At 33.4% G+C, this 24244-nt stretch overlaps 1 protein-coding gene across 3 annotated transcripts in view; it reads left to right on the top strand.

Moving 5' to 3' along the window:
- Window positions 1-24244, top strand: part of DPH6 (diphthamine biosynthesis 6) — a 475226-nt gene that overhangs the window by 182373 nt on the left and 268609 nt on the right. For all 3 annotated transcript variants that reach the window (XR_004231946.1, XM_031952046.1, XM_031952047.1), the window contains exon 7: window positions 23316-23410. Coding sequence is in view for 2 of the 3 variants with exons in the window: in XM_031952046.1 (XP_031807906.1) it covers window positions 23316-23410 (95 nt within the window). In the remaining variant the exon portion in view is untranslated. The remainder of the gene's footprint in view (window positions 1-23315; window positions 23411-24244) is intronic.

The following is a 24244-nucleotide window of genomic DNA, read 5'->3' as shown; positions in this document are numbered from 1 at the left end:
TCAGTTTAAAAGAAACTTTTCCTACCTCATTGAAAAGTGGGAGGGAAAAAGCTAAATGGGAAAGTATAGGATAAATAGAAGAGAATACAGAAATTGTAAGGGAAAGGTTTAAGAAAAGGGGAAGGACTCTAAACAGGATGGATGGATCCTAAAAAGTGAGAGTTGCGTGAGGCAAGTGGTGCTCATAAGTTTAATAGTGGGGAAGGGGGGAAGGGGAAAAAGAAAGAAAAAAAGCATAAACTGGGTTAACAAGATGGCAGGAAATACAGAATTAGTCATTTTAACCATAAATGTGAATAGGGTAAACTTCCCCATAAAGTAGAGGTGGATAGCAGTCTGAATTTTTTTTCTTTTATATTTTTTAAATAATTATAACTTTTTATTGACAGAACCCATGCCAGGGTAATTTTTGTTTTTTTACAATATTATCCCTTGCACTCACTTCTGTTCCGACTTTTCCCCTCCCTCCCTCCATCCCCTCCCCCAGATGGCAAGCAGTCCTATACATGTTAAATATACCACAGTATTTCCTAGATACAATATATGTGTGCAGAACTGAACAGTTCTCTTGTTGCACAGGAAGAATTGGATTCAGAAGGTAAAATTAAACCGGGAAGAAAAACAAAAATGCAAACAGTTTACGTTCATTTCCCAGTGTTCTTTCTTTGGGTGTAGCTGCTTCTCTCCATCATTGATCAACTGAAACTGAGTTAGATCTTCTCTTTGTCAAAGAAACCCACTTCCATCAGAATACATCCTCATACAGTATTGTTGTTGAAGTTTATGATGATCTCTTGGTTCTGCTCATTTCACTTAGCATCTGTTCATGTAAGTCTCTCAAAGCCTCTCTGTATTCATCCTGTTGGTCATTTCTTACAGAACAATAATATTCCATAACATTCATGTACCACAATTTACCCAACCCTTCTCCAATTGATGGGCATCCATTCATTTTCCAGTTTCTAGCCACTACAAACAGGGCTGCCACAAAAATTTTGGCACATACAAGTCCTTTCCCTTCTTTAGTATCTCTTTGGAGTATAAGCCCAGTAGTAGCAATGCTAGATCAAAGGGTATGCACAGTTTGATAACTTCTTGGTCATAATTCCAGATTAGCAGAATGGATTAAAAGCCCCAATCCTACAATATGTTGTTTACAGGAAACACACTTGAAGCAGAGTGATACATACGGAGTAAAGTAAAAGGCTGGAGCAGAATCTACTATGCTTCAGATGACATCAAAAAAGCAGGGGTAGCCATCTTGATCTCAGATCAAGCAAAAGCAAAAATTGATCTAATTAAAACAGATAAGGAAGGGCACTAAATCTTGCTAAAGGGTAGCATAGAAAATGAAGCAATATCAGTACTAAACATATAAACATGAAGTAGTATAGCATCTAAATTCCTAAAGGAGAAGTTAAAAGAGTTGCAAGAAGAAACAGACAGCAAAACTATAATACTCATAATAAACCACAAAATAAATATGAAAGAAATTAAAAGAGGTAAACAGAACACTAGAAAAGTTAGGTATAATAGATCTTTGGAGAAAACTAAATATAGAGAAAAAGGAGTACACTTTCTTCTCAGCAGTTCATGGAACCTATACAAAAATTGAGTATATATTAGGACCTAAAGACCTCAAATTCAAATGCAGAAAGGCAGAAATAGTGAATGCCTTTTCAGATCACTATGCAATATAAATTACATTCAATAAAAAACCAGGGGAAAATAGAACAAAAAGTAATTGGAAACAAAATAATCTCATGCTAAAGAATGTATGGGTGAAACAGCAAATCATAAACACAATATTTTCACCCAAGAAAATGACAATAATGAGACGACATACCAAAATGTGTGGGATGCAGCCAAAGCAATAATAAGAGGAAATGTTATATCTCTAGAAACCTATTTGCATAAAATAGAGAAAGAAAAATCAATGAATTAGGCTTGCAACTAAAAAAGCTAGAAAAAGAACAAATTAAAAACCCCCAAACACTAAACTTGAAATTCTAAAAATAAAAGGAGAAATCAATAAAATTGAAAGAAAAAAAGAAATTGAAAGTGAATTAATAAATACAGCTAAGAGTTGGTTGTATGGGAAAAAAAATAAAATAGATAAACCCTTGGTAAATTTGATTAGAAAAAGGAAAGAGGAAAATCGCATTATTAGTCTTAAAAATGAAAAGAGAGAACTTTTCACTAATGAAGAGGAAATTAGAGCAATAATTAGGAGTTATTTTGCCCAACTTTACACCAATAAATTTGATAATTTAAATGAAATGAATGAATACCTTCAAAAATATAGCTTGTCCAGATTAACAGAGGAAGGAGTAAATTGGTTAAATTGTCCCACTTCAGAAAAAGAAATAGAACAAGCTATTAATCAACTCCCTAAGAAAAAATTCCCAGGACCAGATGGATTTACATGTGAATTCTACCAAACATTTAAACAACAATCAACTCCATTGCTATATAACCTATTTGAAAAAATAGGGATTGGAGGATTCCTAACAAATTCCTTTTATGACACAGACATGATACTGATACCTAAACCAGGTAGGATGAAAACAAAGAAAGAAAATTGTAGACCAGTCTCCCTAATGAACATTGATGCAAAAATCTTAAATAAAATATTAGCAAAAAGATTACAGAAAATCATCTCTAGGATAATACACTATAACCAAGTAGGATTCATACCAGGAATTCAGGGCTGGTTCAATATAAGGAAAACTATTAGCACTATTGACTATATCAATAACCAAATTAACAAAAACCATATGATCATCTCAATAGATGCATAAAAAGCACTTGACAAAATCCAACATCCATTCCTAATTAAAAATACTTGAGAGTATACGAATAAATGGACTTTTCCTTAAACTAGTCAGAAGCATATATTTAAAACTGTCAGTAAGCATCATGTGTAATTGTGATAAACTGGAACCTTTCCCAGTAAGATCAGGAGTGAAACAAGGTTGCCCACTATCACCATTGTTATTCAATATTGTATTAGAAACGGTAGCTTCCGCAATAAGAGTCGAGAAAGAGATTAAAGGAATTAGAATAGGTAATGAGGGAACCAAATTATTATTCTTTGCAGATGATATGATGGTATACTTAGAGAACCCCAGAGATTCTACTAAAAACTATTAGAAATAATTCACAACTTTAGCAAAGTTGCAGGATACAAAATAAATCCACATAAATCCTCAGCATTTTTATATGTCACCAATAAAATCCAGCAGCAAGAGATACAAAGAGAAATTCCATTCAAAATAACTGTCGACAGCATAAAATATTTGGGAATTTATCTACCAAAGGAAAGTCAGAAATTATATGAGCAAAATTACAAAACACTTTTCACACAAATAAAGTCAGATTGAAATAATTGGAAAAATATTAATTGCTCTCGCATAGGCTAAGTGAATATAATAAATATGACAATACTCCCTAAACTAATCTATTTATTTAGTGCTATATCAATCAGACTTCCAAGAAAATATTTTAGTGATCTAGAAAAAATAACAACAAAATGTCGAGAATCTTAAGGGAATTAATGAAAAAAAAAAATCAAATGAAGATGGCCTAGCTGTACCTGATCTGAAACTATATTATAAAGCAGCAGTCACCAAAACCATTTGGTATTGGCTAAGAAATAGATTAGTTGATCAGTGGAATAAGTTAGGTTCACAAGACAGAATAGGTAACTATAGCAATCTAGTGTTTGACAAACCCAAAGATCATAACTTTTGGGATAAGAATTCATCATTTGACAAAAACTGCTGGGAAAACTTGAAATTAATAGGCAGAAATTAGGCATGGACTGTCCACACTTAAGACCATATACCAAGATAAGATCAAAATGGGTCCATGATTTAGGCATAAAGAACGAGATCATAAATAAATTAGAGGATACCAATCAGCCTCCCAAGAAAATATTTTAATGATCTAGAAAAAATAGGGACTTCTGGCCAAGATGGTGGCGAGGAGGCACACAACTGTGTAAGCTCCGCATTTTCTCTCAGAATCCATCTCATTACAAGCCTCTGAATTAATGCTTGACTGAAAAAAAAAAAACCCACAAATAGTTACTAAGAGAAGACATCCTTGAGATTCACCAGGAAAGGTCTGTTTTAGCTTGAGGGCAGGATGGTTTTAGATCGGGCACAGGCTGAGGGCAGCGGCAGCAAGAGCTTGGCTGGCAGCTCACAGCCGAGCAGACCGGAGCGGGTTGGGGTGTGATCTCAGCCATATCTGTGGGGAGACCTTTGCTACAAGCTTGGATACTTTGCCCTGGCAGCAAGTCAGTAGCCCAACAGAGAAGCTAAAAACACCAGGTTTTTACCCCAAACCCCAAATAGCTGGAGTTTCTCGGGACCTGGCCACCCTACCCCCACAGCGTCTCAGCACATTCTCAGAGTCTCAGAGCGCAGGCGCAGCACAGTCCTGCTAGTGCCTCGCTGCTGCCCCCCGCAGTCTGTAGGGGAAGCTTGGTAATACCACCCAGCCCCTCCCCCCAAAAAAAGCAGATTCCATTTGGGGTTTTTTTCTTTTTTTCTTTACTAGTTTGTCTCTGATTCTTCTCTGACAAAATGAGCAAAAAAACTGAAAAGGACCTTCCAGCTTTTATACAGAGAGAGAGAGCAGACTCTAAACCCTGAGGAGACTAAAAGCACACTGTCTCTAGGTGAATCCCCACAGGAGGAGATCATCGGTTCCTCAGCACAGATGAATCTCATAGAAGAAATTAAAAAGGCTCTTACAAGAGAGCTAGAAGAAAAATGGGAAAAGGAGAAGGAGGCTTGGCAAGAGAGTCTGGAGAAGTTATCCCACTCATTTAAAAACAGAGTGGATAAAGAAATCAAAGCCTTGAAAAATAGGATTAGTGAACTGGAAACAGAAAATGGCTCTCTAAAAAACAAAATTGGTGAAATGGAAAAAAATTCCATAGAACAAAACAACATAATTGGACAATTAGAAAAAGATATTTAAAAAGTGAATGAAGAAAATACTCCATTGAAAATCAGAATCAAGCAAATGGAATTGTATGACTCGAGGAGACAACAAGAATCAGTCAAGCAAAACCAAAAAAATCAAACAATGGAGAAAAATTTGAAATACCTTCTTGGGAAAACAACAGGCCTGGAAAATGGGTCTAGGATAGACAATCTGAGAATTATTGGACTCCTAGAAAAATATGATGAAAAAAAGAGCCTGGACACTATTTTCCAGGAAATTATCAAAGAGAACTGCCCAGAAGTCATAGAAACAGAGGGCAAAATAGACAATGAAAAGATTCATCAACCACCTACTGAAAGGAATCCTAAAATCAAAACACCAAGAAATATAGTGGCCAAATGCCAGAACCCTCAGACGAAGGAAAAAATACTTCAAGCGGCTAGAAAAACCCAATTCAAATATAGAGGAGCCACAATAAGGATCACCCAGGATCTAGTAGCATCCACAGTAAAAGATCGAAGGGCCTGGAATATGATATTCCAAAAGGCTAAGGAACTCGGTATGCAACCAAAAATAACTTACCCAGCCAGAATGAGCATCTTTTTCCAGGGAAGAAGATGGTCATTCAACGAAATAAGTAAAATTCACCTATTTTTGATGAAAAAAACAGAACTTAACAAGAAGTTTGATCTACAAATATAGAACTCAAGAGAAAGCTAAAAAGGTAAAAAGAAATCTTGCGAACTATATTTCTGCTGTAAAGATGTATAAAGAATGCATGTAAACCTTGTTCTAGAAATTAAAGGTGGAAAGGACATTGTACCAGAAAAAGAGTAAAGTGGGGGTACTACGTCTCACGAAGACGCAAAGGAAACCTATTATATCTGAGAGAAAGAATGGAGGGGGATGAATATAGTGGGTATTTTATTGCCATCAGAATTGGCTTTAAGACAAAAAAATGTAGACATATTCAATGTATGGTGAAACTTCTCCCATCTCATTGAAAAGTGAGAAGGGAAAAGTGAAAAGGAAAGGAATAAGATAGAAGGGAATAGGTAAATTGTGAGGGAAAGGAGTAAGATATGGGGAGGAATTCTAAGATGAGCGGGGAGGGATACTAAAAAGGCACGGGTGTGAGAAGCAAGTGGAGCTCACAAGTTTAATACTGGGAAGGGGGGGAAAGGGTGAAAGAAGGGAGAAAAGCATAAACAGGGGTTAACAGGATGGCAAGTAATACAGAATTGGTAATTTTAACCATAAATGTGAACGGGGTGAACTCCCCCATAAAGAGGAAGCAGTTAACAGAATGGATTAAAAGCCAGAATCCTACAATATGTTGTTTATAGGAAACACACCTGAAGCAGGGAAATACAGGCAGAGTAAAGGTAAAAGATTGGAGCAAAATCTACTATGCTTCAGGTGAAGTCAAAAAAGCAGGAGTAGCCATCCTGATCTCAGATCAAGCAAAAACAAAAATTGATCTAATTAAAAGAGATAAGGAAGGGCACTATGTCTTGCTAAAGGGTAGCATAGATAATGAAGCAATATCAATATTAAACATATATGCACCAAGTGGTGTAGCATCTAAATTCTTAAAAGAGAAATTAAGAGAGCTACAAGAAGAAATAGATATCAAAAATATAATAGTGAGAGATCTCAACCTTGCACTCTCAGAATTAGATAAATCAAATCACAAAATAAATAAGAAAGAAGTCAGAGAGGTAAATAGAATACTAGAAAAGTTAGATATGATAGATCTCTGGAGAAAACGAAATGGAGACAGAAAGGAGTACACTTTCTTTTCAGCAGTTCATGGAACCTATACAAAAATAGACCATATATTAGGACATAAAAACCTCAAACTCAAATGCAGTAAGGTAGAAATAGTAAATGCATCCTTTTCAGACCATGATGCAATAAAAATTACATTCAACAAAAAGCCAGGGGAAAGTAGATCAAAAAATAATTGGAAACTAAATAATCTCATACTAAAGAATGATTGGGTGAAACAGCAAATCATAGACGTAATTAATAACTTCACCCAAGAAAACGACAATAATGAGACATCATACCAAAATGTGTGGGATGCAGCCAAAGCGGTAATAAGGAGAAATTTCACATTTCTAGAGGCCTACTTGCATAAAATAGAGAAAGAGAAGGTCAGTGAATTGGGTTTGCAACTAAAAATGCTAGAAAAGGAACAAATTTAAAAAACCCCAGTCAAACACTAAACTTGAAATTCTAAAAATAAAAAGAGAGATCAATGAAATTGAAAGTAAAAAAAAAACTATTGAATTAATTAATAAAACTAAGAGTTGGTTCTATGAAAAAGCCAACAAAATAGACAAACCCTTAGTAAATCTAATTTAAAAAAGGAAAGAGGAAAATCAAATTGTTAGTCTTCAAAATGAAAAGGGAGAACTCGCCACTAATGAAGAGGAAATTAGAGCAATAATTAGGAATTACTTTGCCCAACTTTATGGCAATAAATTCGACAACTTAAATGAAATGGAAGAATACCTTCAAAAATATAGCTTGCCCAGATGAACAGAGAAAGAAGTAAATATCCTAAACAGTCCCATCTTAGAAAAAGAAATAGAACAAGCTATTAACCAATTCCCTAAGAAAAAATCCCCAGGACCAGAGGGATTTACATGTGAATTCTACCAAACATTTAAACAACAATCAACTCCAATGTTATATAAACTATTTGAAAAAATAGGGATTGAAGGAGTCCTACCAAACTCCTTTTACGACACAGACATGGTACTGATACCTAAACTAGGTAGACTAAAAACAGAGAAAGAAAATTATAGACCAATCTCCCTAATGAATATTGATGCTAAAATCTTAAATAAAATATTAGCAAAAAGATTACAGAAAATAATCCCCAGGATAATACACTATGACCAAGTAGGATTTATACCAGGAATGCAGGGTTGGTTCAATATTTGGAAAACTATTAGCATAATGGACTATATCAATAACCAAACTAACAAAAACCATATGATCATCTCAATAGATGCAGAAAAAGCATTTGATAAAATCCAATATCCATTCCTAATAAAAACACTTGAGAGTATTGGAATAGATGGACTTTTTCTTAAAATAGTTAGGAGCATATATTTAAAACCATCAGTAAGCATCATATACAATGGGGAAAAACTGGAACCTTTTCCAGTAAGATTTGGAGTGAAGCAAGGTTGCCCACTATCACCATTATTATTCAATATTGTATTAGAAACACTAGCCTCGACAATAAGAGTCGAGAAAGAGATTAAAGGAATCAGAATAGGCAATGAGGAAACCAAACTATCGCTCTTTGCAGATGATATGATGGTATACTTAGAGAACCCCAGAGATTCTACTAAAAAACTGTTAGAAATAATTCATAACTTTAGCAAAGTTGCAGCTTATAAAATAAATCCCCATAAATCCTCAGCATTTTTATACATCACCAACAAAATCCAGCAGCAAGAGATACAAAGAGAAATTCCATTCAAAATAACTGTCGACAGCATAAAATATTTGGGAATCTATCTACCAAAGGAAAATCAGGAAGTATATGAGCAAAATTACAAAAAACTTTCTACACAAATAAAGTCAGACTTAAATAAATGGAAAAATATTAAGTGCTCTTGGATAGGCCAAGCAAATACAATAAAGATGACAATACTCCCTAAACTAATCTATTTATTTAGTGCTATACCAATCAGACTTCCAAGAAAATATTTTAATGATCTAGAAAAAATAACAACAAAATTCATATGGAATAATAAAAGGTTGACAATCTCAAAAGAATTAATGAAAAAAAAATCAAATGAAGGTGGCCTAGTTGTACCTGATCTAAAACTATATTATAAAGCAGCCGTCACCAAAACCATTTGGTATTGGCTAAGAAATAGATTAGTTGATCAGTGGAACAGGTTAGGTTCACAAGACAGAATAGTCAACTATAGCAGTCTAGTGTTTGACAAAGCTAAAGATCCTAACTTTTGGGATAAGAATTCATTATTTGACAAAAACTGCTGGGATAACTGGAAATTAGTGTGGCAGAAATTAGGCATGTACCCACACTTAACACCGTATACCAAGATAAGATCAAGATGGGTCCATGATTTAGACATAAAGAATTAGATTATAAATAAATTTGAGGAACATAGGATAGTTTATCTCTCAGACTTGTGGAGGAGGAAGGAATTTGTGACCAAAGATGAACTAGAGACCATTATTGATCACAAAATAGAAAATTTTGATTACATCAAATTTAAAAGCTTCTGTACAAACAAAACTAATGCAAACAAGATTAGAAGGAAGCAACAAACTGGGAAAACATCTTCACAGTTAAAGGTTCTGATAAAGGCCTCATTTCCAAAATATATAGAGAACTGACTCTAATTTATAAGAAACCAAGCCATTCTCCAATTGACAAATGGTCAAAGGATATGAAAAGACAATTTTCAGATGATGAAATTGAAACTATTACCACTCATATGAAAGAGTGTTCCCAATCATTATTAATCAGAGAAGTGCAAATTAAGACAACTCTGAGATACCATTACATATCTGTCAGATTGGCTAAGATGACAGGAAAAAATAATGATGATTGTTGGAGGGGATGCAGGAAAACTGGGACACTGATACATTGTTGGTGGAGTTGTGAACGAATCCAACCATTCTGGAGAGTAATCTGGAATTAAGCCCAAAAAGTTATCAAACTGTGCATACCTTTTGACATAGCAGTGCTACTACTGGGTTTATACCCCATGGAGATAATAAAGAAGGGAAAGGGACCTGTATGTGACAAAATATTTGTGGCAGCCCTGTTTGTAGTGGCTAGAAACTGGAAAATGAATGGATACCCATCAGTTGGAGAATGGTTGGGTAAATTGTAGTATATGAATGTTATGGAATATTATTGTTCTGTAAGAAATGACCAGCAGGATGAATACAGAGAGGCTTGGAGAGACTTACATGAACTGTTGCTAAGTGAAATGAGCAGAACCAAGAGATCATTATATACGTCAACAACGATTCTGTAGGAAGATGTACTCTGATGTAAGTGGATTTCTTTGACAAAGAGACCTAATTCAGTTTCAATTGCTTTTGTAACTGTGTGTAATGCCTCCCATACTGTTTGTTGTTTTTATTTTATCATTATGCCAATTATCATTAAAATAGTTTCTTTGGAGTCTGATTGGTATAGCACTAAATAAATAGATTAGTTTAGGGAGTATTGTCATCTTTATTATATTCACTTGGAATATAGGCCATTTTCAATATGTTTGATCCCTTAAAACAATGTGCTTGAAGAAAAGCAAACAGTGTCAATATATACATCTATCATCTGTACAGATAGTCTTTTCATGTATCTTTTATTTTTTATTTATTTATCATAGTTAACAATGACTTAGTCTCTCAAAGGAGTTCTTAAAATAATATATTTTTTATTGTATATAGGGTTTTCTTGATTGTGCTCACTTCTACATCATTTCTGCAAATCTTTCCTTGCCTAAGATCATTGAGTTCCTCATTTCTTATAGCACAGTAATATTCCATCAAAACTATATACCATAATTTGTTCAGCCATTCCCCAGTTAATGAAGATTTCTAGATTTCCAGTTCTTAGTCACCATAAAGAATTTCACATTTGAAATTATTATTAATTAATTTTCTAGGGTTTTTTTTTTCTCTCTAAGAATTTGAAATCGTGTGTCTATGGCAAACTTCTTAAGTATATTCACTATTTGCAGCAATTTGGCTTAGATGGTTAATAAAAAGCAAATATTCCCAGAAGATAAACCAGGTGTGTGAGAAGATCAATCTTAATTTTATGGATTGAATAAAACATTCTTAGATTTGAAATACTTTAAAAAATCATGCTAGATTAATAATTTTTTTCCTACTACACACATGCACACACATATGTATGTATTTATTTATACACAAAGTAGTTATTTACTTATTTGTAAATCTTGACACAAAGTGGTTATTCATTAACCATTTACTTATTGGTAAATCTTGACTTCTGGAATATTATAGTTATAGTAGCACTTCACAGCCCATTTACCCTGTTTCCCCTCTTCTTGTACAAGGTGAACATTATATGTTTACTGAAAGAAAACACAAAATAAATCTAATTGGCTAATTCTCCTAGAGCCCAATGAATCTGACAACAAAAGGGAAAAAAAGATATATCTTTCTATACTTTTTCTCTTATACATAGCATATGGGAATTTTTCAATTTAATACCAATGATGATAATCTGTATTATTGCCCAAGATAAATCAGATATTTGATAGTGCTTAGAGCAGCTAATCTTTTTGAGTAATGTGATTAACCATATCAATAAGATGAACGAATAACTATAACTCTTTTAACTTGTTAGTACAATTCTCAGAAATTATTACGGGACTTCACAGTAAAATAGATATAATACCCGAACTCCAAAAATATGTTAAATGCTAGAAAGAATATTGGAAAAATCTACCAGGTCTTTGGTGATTTATGGTATAGTATCAAATTTTGCATATATATGTTAAATTTAAAATAAAATAATAAGATTTTCCTTATAGACACATTAAAATCATTCCCCTTGTTTTGTAAGTTCCTTCTCATATGAAGTTTAGGAGATGAGCATAAATGCATACATGAATGAAGTAACATGTATACATATGAAATCCCTATAGAACATCTACCCTGCTTATAATGGACATAATAACATCTAATATGAAACTTCCCAATATGTCTTAAGATCATAGATTTAAAACAGGAAGGGATCCATTCCCTTAATGACCATTTGCTTCAAACTCATCATTTTACAGATGAAGGAACAGAAGCACAGAAAGGTTAAAAGAGTTGCCCAATATCTTTGGCATCTTAGGTAAAATCTGAAGCCAGGACTTCTTGACCCCCAATTCCAGTGCCTTATCCAAAACATTTTGCTTCCTCTTTATCTTTAAAACATTTGCAATTGAATGGACCAGAGATTATATGTAATTAATGCATATTCTGTTTTTATAGTTACTTATTTAAACCCATCATAAGTTTTTCACTGTATAAATTATTGAACCAGAAACCTGGGTTCAAGTCCCTAGTTTACCATTAATTAACCTTAAGGAAATAATTTATTCCGTTTGTGCCAAGGTTCATCTTATCTATAAAGTAGGCAAAATACAATTTGATTTTTCCAACTTCAACAGTGGCACAACTGTGGGAACTCCGTTATTTTCCACTGCCACAAGAGTCAACTTCGGTGGTAAAAGGTGAAGGAAATCGTGGATTGATGATTTCTTGCCAGTGATTGTAAAGGAGAAGGCAAAAGAAATTCCTTGAATACACATCGGAAAATATATTCTGAAGTCCAGATGTTGTATATGCAAATGAACTTTTAGACCATAATTAAAAGATAACATATTGGTGATACAATTTGTTGGATTCCGGCCCTCATTAACTTTCATATGAACTATTGTAATAACCTAATAATCAGAGTTTTTTAAACTAGTATAAATGTTACTTTCTCTATATAATCTAATCTATTAGAAATGATTTCTCCAGAATTTGTTTTTATACTGTCATTTATACTCTAATTTGAAATATGTATTTCTGTATAACATGGCTTATCTACCTTGTCAACAATTATGAGTTCTTTGAGGTCAGAAACTATATTTTTCTTTACAAATAAATAATGTTTTGCATCCAGTATTCACTTAACAAATGTTTGTTTAATAAATGAAATTAATGAATAAAATTTATAACTGTTTATAATCCTCACTTTGTACTTGGAAATTCTGCTATGTACTTAGAAAACAGGAAAGTGCTTCACATATCTACTTTATAAGAATTTAAATATCCTCAAGAATGAAATATAAAAATCTCAACATAAGCCTCTTCCCCTGAGAGTTTGAAAAAATTCAGATGTAGAAATATGAGACTGTGTGTGTGGAAAATGCTGACATGAGTCTTAATACTGAACATAGTTCCTGACAGTTAACTTTATAACTTTTTTTTCAAAACATAAGTTAAAAGATATTTTCAGGAGTGAATTTTCCAGTTTTTCTCTGACCCAGCCATTCTGTAGTCCTATATGTGGTATACTAATTCTTTATTGAAAGTTTAGTATTTATTATTTGAGAAACAAAAATAAACTACCTTTGTTGTGACAGATCTACATATTTGAACAATGAGACTATTCAGAGTTGACTGTTAGGGTTTAAAAGAGGTGAGGTTGAGATGAAGGGAATAAAAAAAAAATAAAACCCTTAAAATAATAAATAGATCTTGGGATAGAATGTTAAAAATCTAATATCTAAACTATACACACAAACACACACACATTATATACTATATAAATTAGTATCTACTATGACCTCATGGTACAGAGAAGGTGAATGAAGATCCAGAAAAGGTAAGTAATGCAGTTAGGAAAAACACTATCCTTCATACTCCTAAGATAGAAAAATATTCTGTTAATAGTTACCAGTAGCATCTTTTAGGTACTTGTGAAAAAAATTAATTACAAATACTATAATTTCTTAGATCATCATGATTTAGGAATTATCTTTCCTTCCAGAGTTTATTATCAATATATTTACAGTGAGACATCCATGTTCCCCATCCATTAAATTCCATGCTAGTAAGAGACCATGTATTAATTATCATTGTATCTCACCCAGCACTTTTCCAAAATGCTTTGCACATAGTTGGGAAACAGTAGGGTTTTTGAATTGAAGTCAGTGGAATTATTTTCGTTGGATTAGGTCATGATGCAAAACTTCTTTTAAAAATACAAGCCAGGAAATTTCCCCCTGCACTTTGTACAAGTAGTAAAGAAATAGTTTTCTGCCAACTACCATTAAAATACTGACCTCTGCCTGTTCAGTTGTACTTTTTCAGGTATTATTAGTAATGATCCAATTTGTACTAGTTACAGTCAATTACAAAACTAAAGGAACTGTTTCTGGCCCAAGACAAAATATGCTCAGGTTCCCAAATTCAAACAAGAAGTATGATTTTTTTGAAAAAATCATCAATTGGATCTCTCCTTGCTAGATAAGTTGAAGAGTTATCTCTACATGCACAGAAGACAAGACAACTTATTTTTTTCTGTTAGTTGTTAAAGTCACTTGGATTTTGCTCATCTTTTATGTGATTGATGCCTTTCAGAGCAAAGCACAGATTACATGTAGTAAAAACTCTGAACTCTGTGACTGGTCTTTGTCCAAACTCTGCTGTTGTTGTTTGCTTTGTTGTTGGTCCTGCTTTCTTCATCGTGCCAAATGTTTTATTAAAGAGGTCCTGGTAACATTTCCAGGATACTGTCCTTTTATATTCTTTCTAAAAGAGGTATATCCCTTGAGAGGTTTTTCCCCCAGAATGGGAAGCTACTGGTTTCATTTATCTTTAATTTCTATAATGAGACTGTTCTGTCTTGTTATATAAAATTTAGCCCTGTTAATGAATAGCCTGAAAGTCATGATAATTGGTATATAAAGTGGTGGACTGAAGAAGTGCAGTGGAGCAAAGAACTTCATCACCACTAGACACACCTGTCAATAATTCTATCCTCCTGGGATGTCCAGACCATAACAACTTGGATGCAGTTCAGCAGGAAGATAGTTGAACTAGACTATTCAGCTTAAAAAAAAATAACTCTCTTGGGCAGATACCTTGCTGACATAGAGTCATTAATCAATTCTTCTGGTGTTTCCACAGTTTTATTCCAAGTATACCTTTCCCCAGCTTTGAAGCTACTTTTTTTTTTTTTTTTTTTTTTGCATTTAATTTGCTTTTTCTTTAGCTGTCTGAATAACCAGTTACCTCTGGTCAAGTAAATTCTTCCAGAAAAAGTTAAGGACTTATGTGCAAAGGGCTATGCTAAGTGTTAGATATATAAAGACAGAAATAAATTAGTCCCTACTCCCAAGAACTGTATATTCTGTTGACTGTGGATTTTAACCACAATAAACCACTTTTTTTTCCATGCATTTCAGCTTAAGACCTTTTTCCCATTTCACTTCCTCTTAGCCTGTTAATCACCAGTGATCTGTTTCCCTTTATATCCACTGAGGAATTTTCAGAGTTTTTGGAACAAAGCAAGTTGTTCCTGAACCATAATTATTGGGAATTCTCCATATCTGGCCATTGTGATTTCCATTGCTTTTTTAAGGGATGAGCTACTTCCTGTGTCAGTGGATCATGTTGACCAGATCTTCTAGGGAAAAAAAAATTATTTTGCTTTTTAAAAAATATATACTTGATATTTTTATTTTCCCCAGTTACATGTAAAACATTTTTTTTATTTTTAAAATTTTATTTTGTTTTAAAAAACAGAAAAGAAATACAGAACAAAAGAGAACATTATCATGTGCCCACCAGAACATTAGGAGGATTCAAAAATATATAACAAATTACCAGATCAAGAAACTATATATATATTAGTAGAAGAAATTATGTTCATGAGTGTCCATCTTTACTTCCTTGTAAATTGTTCTTTTGTTCTCTGCTGCTCACCTTTGTTACTTTATTTTTTCCCCTTTCATCCCCTCACCTGACCCCAAGCAGGCTTATAGTTAAGAAAGCATATATTTATATATGGATTTTTATATTTATATTTATTTATATGTTTATATATACATATACATACATATCGCACAAACCTCTCTCCTCCCACTCACACACATACCTTTCCTATTCCTGCTGATTTTTTGCTTTAATTCTGCTTGTTACCTTGCTTTGCTATTACTTAATCTTCCCCTACCCTTATCTTCTTCCCTCACCCTTTGTTTCCCTGTCCACTCATCCCTCTTCCCTGTTTCCTAATAGATTTTGGAGAGTGGTATACACTTCATCCTATATATATATAATGTTGCCTGTTTAACCCATTCCTAATGTGAGTAGATTTTCAGAACTGTGAGCCCTCTTCCCCTTTCTAATGTCTCTGTTTATTTTTCCTCAGCACCTCATTTGTATTAATTACTATTTTTACCTTAACTCTGACCCAATCTTTTTTTTTTTTTTTTGACCTGCCCTATTCTTGATGTCAACCTTAAACACATGGTATTCATTTTCCCATCAAAAAATAAATAAATAAATAAATTGTACATGTTGAGTTCCTAGAAACTGATCTTTGATGTTGGCTCTTAAATGTTAAATTTTCTATTAAGTTTGGAATTGGTGATACAAAGTCCTGAAAATCTGTAGGTTTGTTGAGTATCCATTCTTTTCTCATTCAGTATTATAGATAATTTTGCTGGTTATGATAATTTTTGACTATAGACTTAGTTCTTTTGATTGTCAGTAGATATGATTCCAGGGTCTGCAGTCTTTTATTGTAGCTGCTGATAAATTCAATTCTAATTGTAAATTCTAAATGTGCAATTCTAATTGTAGCTCCAGCTTATTTGAATTGGTTTTTTTGGTTTGTTTGTTTCTTGCAAAATTTTCTCTTTGATTTGGGGATCTCAAAATTTGGCAGTAATGTTATGTGTTTTCCACAGAAGATCTCTTGTTGATGTGATGTGATAATGGGTGGATTTTTTCTATTTCCACTTTTTCCTCCTGTTCTATCACTCCAGGACAGTTTTCTTAGATTATTTCTTGCATTATTATGTCAAGGATCCTTTTTTAGTTCCAACTTTCAGTCAGTCCAATTATTCTTATATTTTCTCTTCTTGATCTCTTCTCCAGATCTGTCATTTTACTTATAAAATGTTTTACATTCTGGTCTATTTTTTCATTCTTTATAATCTGTTATTTCTTGGTTTCTCTCATAGCTTCACTGACTTTCCCTTACCCAATTCTAATTTTCAAAGAGTTATTTTCATTTTTGAAACTCTTTATCTCCTTTTCTGGTTGGTTAACTTTTTTTCCCCCATAATCTTCTTGCTTTTCTTGGATAGATTTTATTTCATTTTAGTTTTAGTTTTTCCTCGTATCTCATTTTTAATTTTTTGAATTTTTTTATAAATTCTCTCTGGGCAGTGAACCATTTCACATTACTCTGTGGGGTAGAAGCTTTTCCTCCTTCAGGATCTTCCTCTGAAGATGAACCCTGGTCTTCCCTGTTCCCAGAATAGGTTTCTGTGGTGGGTTTTTTTTTTTTCCTTCTTTACTAATTCATTTAAAAAAAAATATTGGTATAAGCACCTCTAATCCTGGGGTGGGGAGATTGGTGCCTCTGGCTTCACTTCATCTCTCCCCTCTGACCAGGAACCCCAAACCAAGAGCTCCATTATCATCAAGAGCCCATAGCCAGCAGTGTCCCTGCCCCACAGCTTCTGCATTCATCCAGTGCTAGTTCCTTCTCTCCCAGGTCCATGTCCTTGTAGCACAGCTGGGCCTGGCATTCCTAATCAGTGGAGGTTACCTCAGTCTGGATTCAGGACTCACAAACAATTCTGGAGGTTAAAATTTCTGTGGTTCTTGTGGAGTCTGCAGCCACCCCCAGCCCCAGGGTTCCCCACTTGGTGTTTTTATGGATGTAGCCCAGAGGTGTTTGCACTTCACATGGGTTAATAATCCCAGGCACCTGGTCTTTCTTCTGATCTCCAATTTTCAAATTTTCTTGGGTTGTATCAGGAGGACTTTTTTCTACCCCAAGACTCCTTGATTTCTCACTTATCTGTGTTTGTCCTGAGGTGTAGATTTGTTCTATTTGTGGGGAAAATCTGGAGGGTTTGAAATTTACCAACCTGTTCTGCCATCTTCCCACAATCCTCCCCCATCAATTTTTTACATTTGTTTTTAAAATTTGGAGTACCAGATTCTCTACCTTCTTGCTCACCCCAATCCCCTTTAAGAATGCACATATGAAATTATGCAGAAACATTTATATGTTGTGAAAGGAAACAGATCTCCTTAGCCCCACTCCTCTCCCTCCCCCCCCCAAAAAAAAAACACTTCAAGAAGAGTAAAGTAAAGAGAGAGAGAGAGAGAGAGAGATTCCTTCTATAATTCCATATATTCCATAACAGTGAGAAAGTTCTAATGAGTTAAAAATCATCTTACCATGTGGGAAATGTAAACAGACAAACCATATAGTCCCTTATGATATCAATTTCCTTATTTTCTCCTTATGCTTCTCCTGAGTCCTTTATTTGACAATCATATTTTTATTCACCTCTGGACTTTTCATCATGAGTGCTTGAACATCCTTTATTTCATTGAATGACCACCTTTTACCTTGAAGGATTATTCTCAGTTTTGCTGGGTAGGTGATTCTTAATTGTCATCTTAGCTCAATGTTTTCTAGAATATCATATTTTAAACTATCCAATCTTAATTTAGAAGCTGCTAAATCTTGTATTATCTTGACTGTGGCATCACAATCCTTCAAGGGTTTCTTTCTGGATGCTTACAGTATTTTTTCCTTGACCTGGGAGCAATGGAATTTGGCTATGATATTTCTGAGAGTTTTCATTTGGAGATCTTTTTCAGGAAGTGATTGGTGAATTTGTTTTGTTTTCTGTTTTGCCCTCTGATTCTAAACTATTGGGGATTTTTTTTTTTGTATTTCTTGAAATATTTTTCCCAAGCCCTTTTCTTTTTGATCATGCCTTTCTGGTAGTCTGCTAATTCTTAAACTCTTGGTCCTCAAATTTTGTGGTTAGTTTTTTTTTTTTTTAATGAGATTTTTCATGGTATCTTTTAACTTTTTATTCTTTTGACTTTGTAAAAGTTGTTCCTTGATGTCCTTTGGAGTCATTAGTTTTCACTTGCCCAATTTCAATTTTTGATCTGTTTTTGTTTTGTGTTTTGTTTTTTGTTTTTGCTAAGGCAATAGGGTTAAGTAACTTGCCCAGAGTTACACAGCTAGGAAGTGTTATATGTCTGAGCCCAGATTTGAATTCAGTCCTACTAACTTCAGTGCTGGTGCTCTATTCACTGCACTACCTAGCTGCCCCACCCAATTTCAATTTTTAAGGAATTATTTTCTTCACTAATTTTTGTGTCTCATTTACCAAATTCTTTTTACAATTTCCTTACATTGCTTTCATTTCTTTCCTCAATTTTTTTTTTCTCTACCACTATTATTTGATTTTAAAATCCTTTTTCAGGATGTGGTTTCAGGGTTTTTTTTTTTTTTTAATTCTTTTTTTGGCAATTCAAGAAATTCTTATTGGGCTTGTGTCCAATATATGTTTTTCTTTGAGGTTTTGTTTTAGATATCTTCATATAATTTTTCTTCTTCTAAGTTTTTGTTTTGAGTTATCCTGTCACCTTAGAAGCTATTTATGGTCAAGTTCTTTGTTATTGTTTGATCATTTTTCTAAACTATTTCTTGATTCTGAGCTTTATGTTAGAATTACACTTTTCTCACTTCTTTGCTTACTTTTCATTTTCCCAAGCATCATACTTTTTCAATCTGCTATTTCCCAGCTAGGTCTGAGGTTTTGTTAGTTTTTGGTGCTTCCATGGGAGTGCTTTTTCTGGCAAAGGTGTAGTAACTACTTTTCTGGATTGAGTTCTGGACTGAGTTCTGGTCCTTACTCTGGAAGGGACCTTGCTTATGACCACAAGTGCTCTAATACTCTTATCTCTGCCCTGGACTACTAACTGAAACTAGGGCCTCTGCTCTCTCTGTAACCTTAAATTTTGTAGGAGGCAATAGAATTGGGATCCATTTCTCTACCTAGTTGCCACATTGAGGTCCCTTATAATCTCTTTATGACTCGGCCAATCCTCTTACTGTCCTCAAGTGGGGTGAACACAAAAAACAGTTACTGCTGCTGCTTCCAAAGGCTATCCCAGTATGTGAGTTACTCTGTTCTCTGAGTTGCCTCAGCATCACAAAGCTCTTCTTCAGTGTCCAGTTTTGAAGTATACAAATGTCTCAGCCCCAATCTATTGTTAGCAATGCCACTCCAAAATTTGCTTTGAGAGGGTATTTTTAAATTGCTTAGAAGGGAAAGTTTAGTGAGTTCAACTAGAAGGAGCCTTCAGCTCTAACATCTGATCTCTGCCTGTGATTTAGTATTTTAAACTTATATAGATAACATACCAATTTTTTTAGGATTTTTTATTTGTTTAGGTTCTGAGTTTTATTATCACATAATTCAGCTTAGTAGATTTTAATAATTTTATTTTTCCCTTTGTTGTGAATTTTTCCATTTAATATTTCTAATTTGCTTTTGTTCATTCCATTTTTAAAAATTTAATTAGTTATGCTTTATCTGTTTTATTAGTCTTGTTTTATTTTAAAAATTTACTTGATTATTGATTATTGAAAATTTATTATTTTGTACTTATTTAAATGTTTAAAGAAATAGCTTTGTTATTTTTCTAGCGTTTTAAAAACTATCTTTCTTAACTAAATAGCCATTTCTTTTCTTCTGTTAATATAAATGATCAGTCATATACATTTTCCTTCCTAATTTTTTATCATTTCTCTAGTTTGGTCTTTGATTTGTTAATTATGAAATTTCTTCATCCATATATGCAGCTTTGGTTTATTTTTAAATTATAATTTTGTCACATTAGCATGTATAATCCATGTTTAAGATTTCTTCTTTTTGTCCTGACTTGCAGTTTTGCTAATTAGTCACTTTCTTCAATTTTTTTAAACTGAAACAGTAAAGTGAACAGATCTTGGGGAACAATTTATATAGTAATGATAATGTAAAGACAACTAAAGAAACTCTGCCTAAAGTGCTTAAGAACTCTGCATCATTCAATGACCAACCACAATTGCAATTTTATTTTCGCATTTCCTCTACTTAACACAGTGCCTTAAACCCTGGAGGTGCTTAAAAAATAGCCATTGAATTGAGATGAATTGGATTCAGCATGTAGGAAACTTTGTAGACATAGGAAATAACTTGAACAATAGCATAAATATGGAAAACTTTGGCATCTATTCAGAATGTATGTCCTCTCTCACTGAGGAAGCAAAAATAATGTAATTTCTCTACATTAATTCAGAATAGATACATTTTATTCAGTAAGTTCTTATTACAGTGTCTTCATACAAACTTCAATGGGTATGAACATCTACTTATTTAAAAGATCAAAGGCTTTTTTTTTTAATTGGGTGATTTTTAAAAAAAATACAACCTCATTATATCGTATTATAAGTTGTACAGAATGCTTTCACTTAATAAAACCATAAAGAAAGCATTGTTACTATTCCCATTTTACAGATGAGGAAGCTAAGACAGATAGATGTTAAGTGATTTGCCCAGTTACACAGCTGGTTCCTGTCTGAGTTCTGATTTGAACTCAAGCCTTCCCGACCGACTCCAGATCTAGTACTCTATCCACTGCCATTTAATTGTCTGTATTATTATTATTTGTAATTTTTTCTATTAGAGACTCCAACTTTCTGACAGCATAGGCACTTTGCTAGATGCTAGAGTGGTATAGCACAAAAATGAGATATTTCCTACTCTCAAAGGTCTTATTGAAAGACTACTGAGGAATAGAAAATATACTTAAGCAAATATAAAACAAAAGTATTTACAATGAAATTCTAAGAGAAAGAGTACTATTTAGTTTTTCCATGTTTAAATATTTGAATTTTCCCCAGTTACAGGTAAAACTATTTTTTATATTTAGTTTGATTCTTCCCCTCTTTCTTCTCCCCCCATTGTGAAGTTAGGCAAAACATTTCCATAAAAGTCATATTGCAAAAGAAAACATAGAACTCCCCCTCAAAAAAAAAAAAATCCCTCAAGAAAAATAAAATAAAATAAAAAGTATTCTTCAGTCTGTATTCAGATACAATCAGTTCTTTCTCTGGGTACAGATAGCATTTTTATCATAAGTCCTTCAGAGTAGTCTCAGATCATTGTATTGCTGAGAATACCAAAGTCATTCACAGCTAATCATCCCACAACATTTCTCTTACTTTGTATACAGTACATTTTACTTTGCTTGAATTCTTGGCAGATTTTCCCGGGTTTTTTTTTTTTTTTTTGATAGTTTCCTGTTCATTTCTGATAGAACAATAATATTCCATCATAACCACATACCATAATTTATTCATATATTCCCCATTTGATGGGTATCTCCTTAATTTCCAATTCTTTGCCCTGAGAAAAGAGCTTCTATAAACATTTTTGTACATATAAATTCTCCTTTAAAAAAAATCTTTTTTAGGATTCATCGCTAGTAATGTCATTGTTAGGCTAAAGAATATGTATAATTTTGTAATTTGGGGGGTATGGTTCATAACTTTTGATCATTTTTTCAATTAGGGAAATGCCTCTTAGTTTTTTTTCATAACTTTAGCTCAATTCCCTATACATTTAAGAAATGAGGCCTTCATCAGAGAAATTCTTTTCAAAATTACTATTGCTAATTGTATTTTGCCCTCCCTCTCTGGCTCTGGATCTATTTCTGTATCTCTCCTTTAATCTTGTCCCTGCTCAAAAGTATTTTGCTTCTTACCAGCTCCTCCTTTAATTTGCCCTTCTTCTGTCATCTATCTATGACACAGAGAGGGAAGATGGAATGTTGTATCCAGGAAGCCACTAGGAGGCCATTTTGCCTAAAATAGTACATATAAGGGACAAATGTAAAATAAAACTGGAAAGGTAAATTAAAACTAAGTTCTGAAAGAATTTAATTTGCAGACTGAGGAGTTTTCATGTTTTTATTAGAGGCAGAGAAAGCCATTGAAGATTTTTCAGGGAGAAGGATGGACTGGCAGTCAGATATTTGTTTTAGGAATATCAATTTGGCAGCTGTGTGGTGGACACATTGGAGAGGAGAGAATGAAGGATACCAATTACGAGGACATTGAAGAAAAACAAGTGAAAGATGATGAGAATCCTAACTAAAGGTATAGGGTGAATAGAGAGAAAAGCAGAAATGTAAGAGATGTGGATCTCTGATGCCTACAATCCAGATTACCTACCATCAATTGGGCCAAGTAAATTATGCCTTGGTTTTTGAGTAGCCTTTCTGTGGGTAAGGTAAAAATGAATCAAAGATTATAATGCTATTTATATTCAGTCACATTTTTCTTATAGATGGGAGATTTTTACCAAAATAGTATACATAGTGAAACTAGTGACTCAAAAACTTGATGCTTTTTTGGGGGGTTGGTTTTTTTTTCCCTTTGAACCCACCTCCAACATTCCTAAATGGATTTTCAGTGGCCTAACTACTGACTCAGAATGGGCTTCTTAAAGAGACATCTAATGTGAAAATGCCAGTTTGTACTAGAGCTTGAATTTTTAAAGAAATCTAACCAGTAAGTTTTGGAAGAAAAAGTCACACGATTTCCATTTTAGAATACATAATTCTTAAAGGGATAATTTTTAGAATAATATCAGAATTGTTATGTGATTTTTTCCCTCCAAAGAGATCCTAAATTTTTTGTTTTTTTTTTTTTCCTTCCTCTTATTTTTCAGCTATCTAAGAAGTATGGTGTTAATATCTGTGGAGAAGGTGGGGAATATGAAACATTCACTTTGGATTGCCCTCTATTTAAGAAGAAAGTAATTGTGTAAGATACCATTTCAGTATTTTCTTCTCTTTTCTTAAATTTTAGTGATGGAAACAACTTAACATTGAGCTTGAGGCAATTTTTGTTAGCAGAAGTAGAACATGTCCTCTAAGTTCACAAACACTCAATTTGCTTAATACTAGCAAAGTCCTCTGAATACCTAAATCAATACCTGACAAGATGAGGCCTTCATAGAATGCTGTAAAACTTTTTAGACATTGCACTTTCATTTGCTTGCTGATTATGGCCTGCAGTAAAACTGGTACCTACACACTGACACTTTTATCTTTTCATAAAGTGTGAATTGCCTGTATTATTTATCTTTCATTATAACTACATTTGATAAACTGCCACATCAGTAGCCTGTGGGTTCCATTAATTCCATCTTTTCCCCCCTTTTTTTTGGCTTTAGCAACTTGGAATAGTAATACTAAAAACTTTCCTTCAATAACTTGGGATGTTTTCATATCTTAACTTTGCTTTAAGTTTCTCAAATATACCCAGAATAATATTTCTTTTCTTAAATTAACAAAAATGTGATAACTAAATGAAGGCATTTTGTTCATTTTGATGTTTCCCATGTTGTATATAATGTAGTTCTTCCCATGTATTAAAAGAAACATATAGATGTCTCTTATATAATATATACTTCTCCCTAGAAAGAATCGTCAGAATCACACTTGATTTCCAGAAACACAACTAACTAAAAGTTTATATTAGTTTAATTGAATAGCTCTAATTTATTTTTAATATAGTTTACTACTTTGTACATGCCTTTTTAACTGTATACAAATATTGAGACATGGAATTCTGTGTAAGGATCTAGAAAATGTC

This window comes from Sarcophilus harrisii, chromosome 2, assembly GCF_902635505.1.
Source record: "Sarcophilus harrisii chromosome 2, mSarHar1.11, whole genome shotgun sequence".
Classification (NCBI taxonomy): Eukaryota; Metazoa; Chordata; class Mammalia; order Dasyuromorphia; family Dasyuridae; genus Sarcophilus; species Sarcophilus harrisii.
The sequence above is the reverse complement of the archived record's forward strand: the minus strand, read 5'-3'. Positions and strand labels throughout refer to the sequence as shown.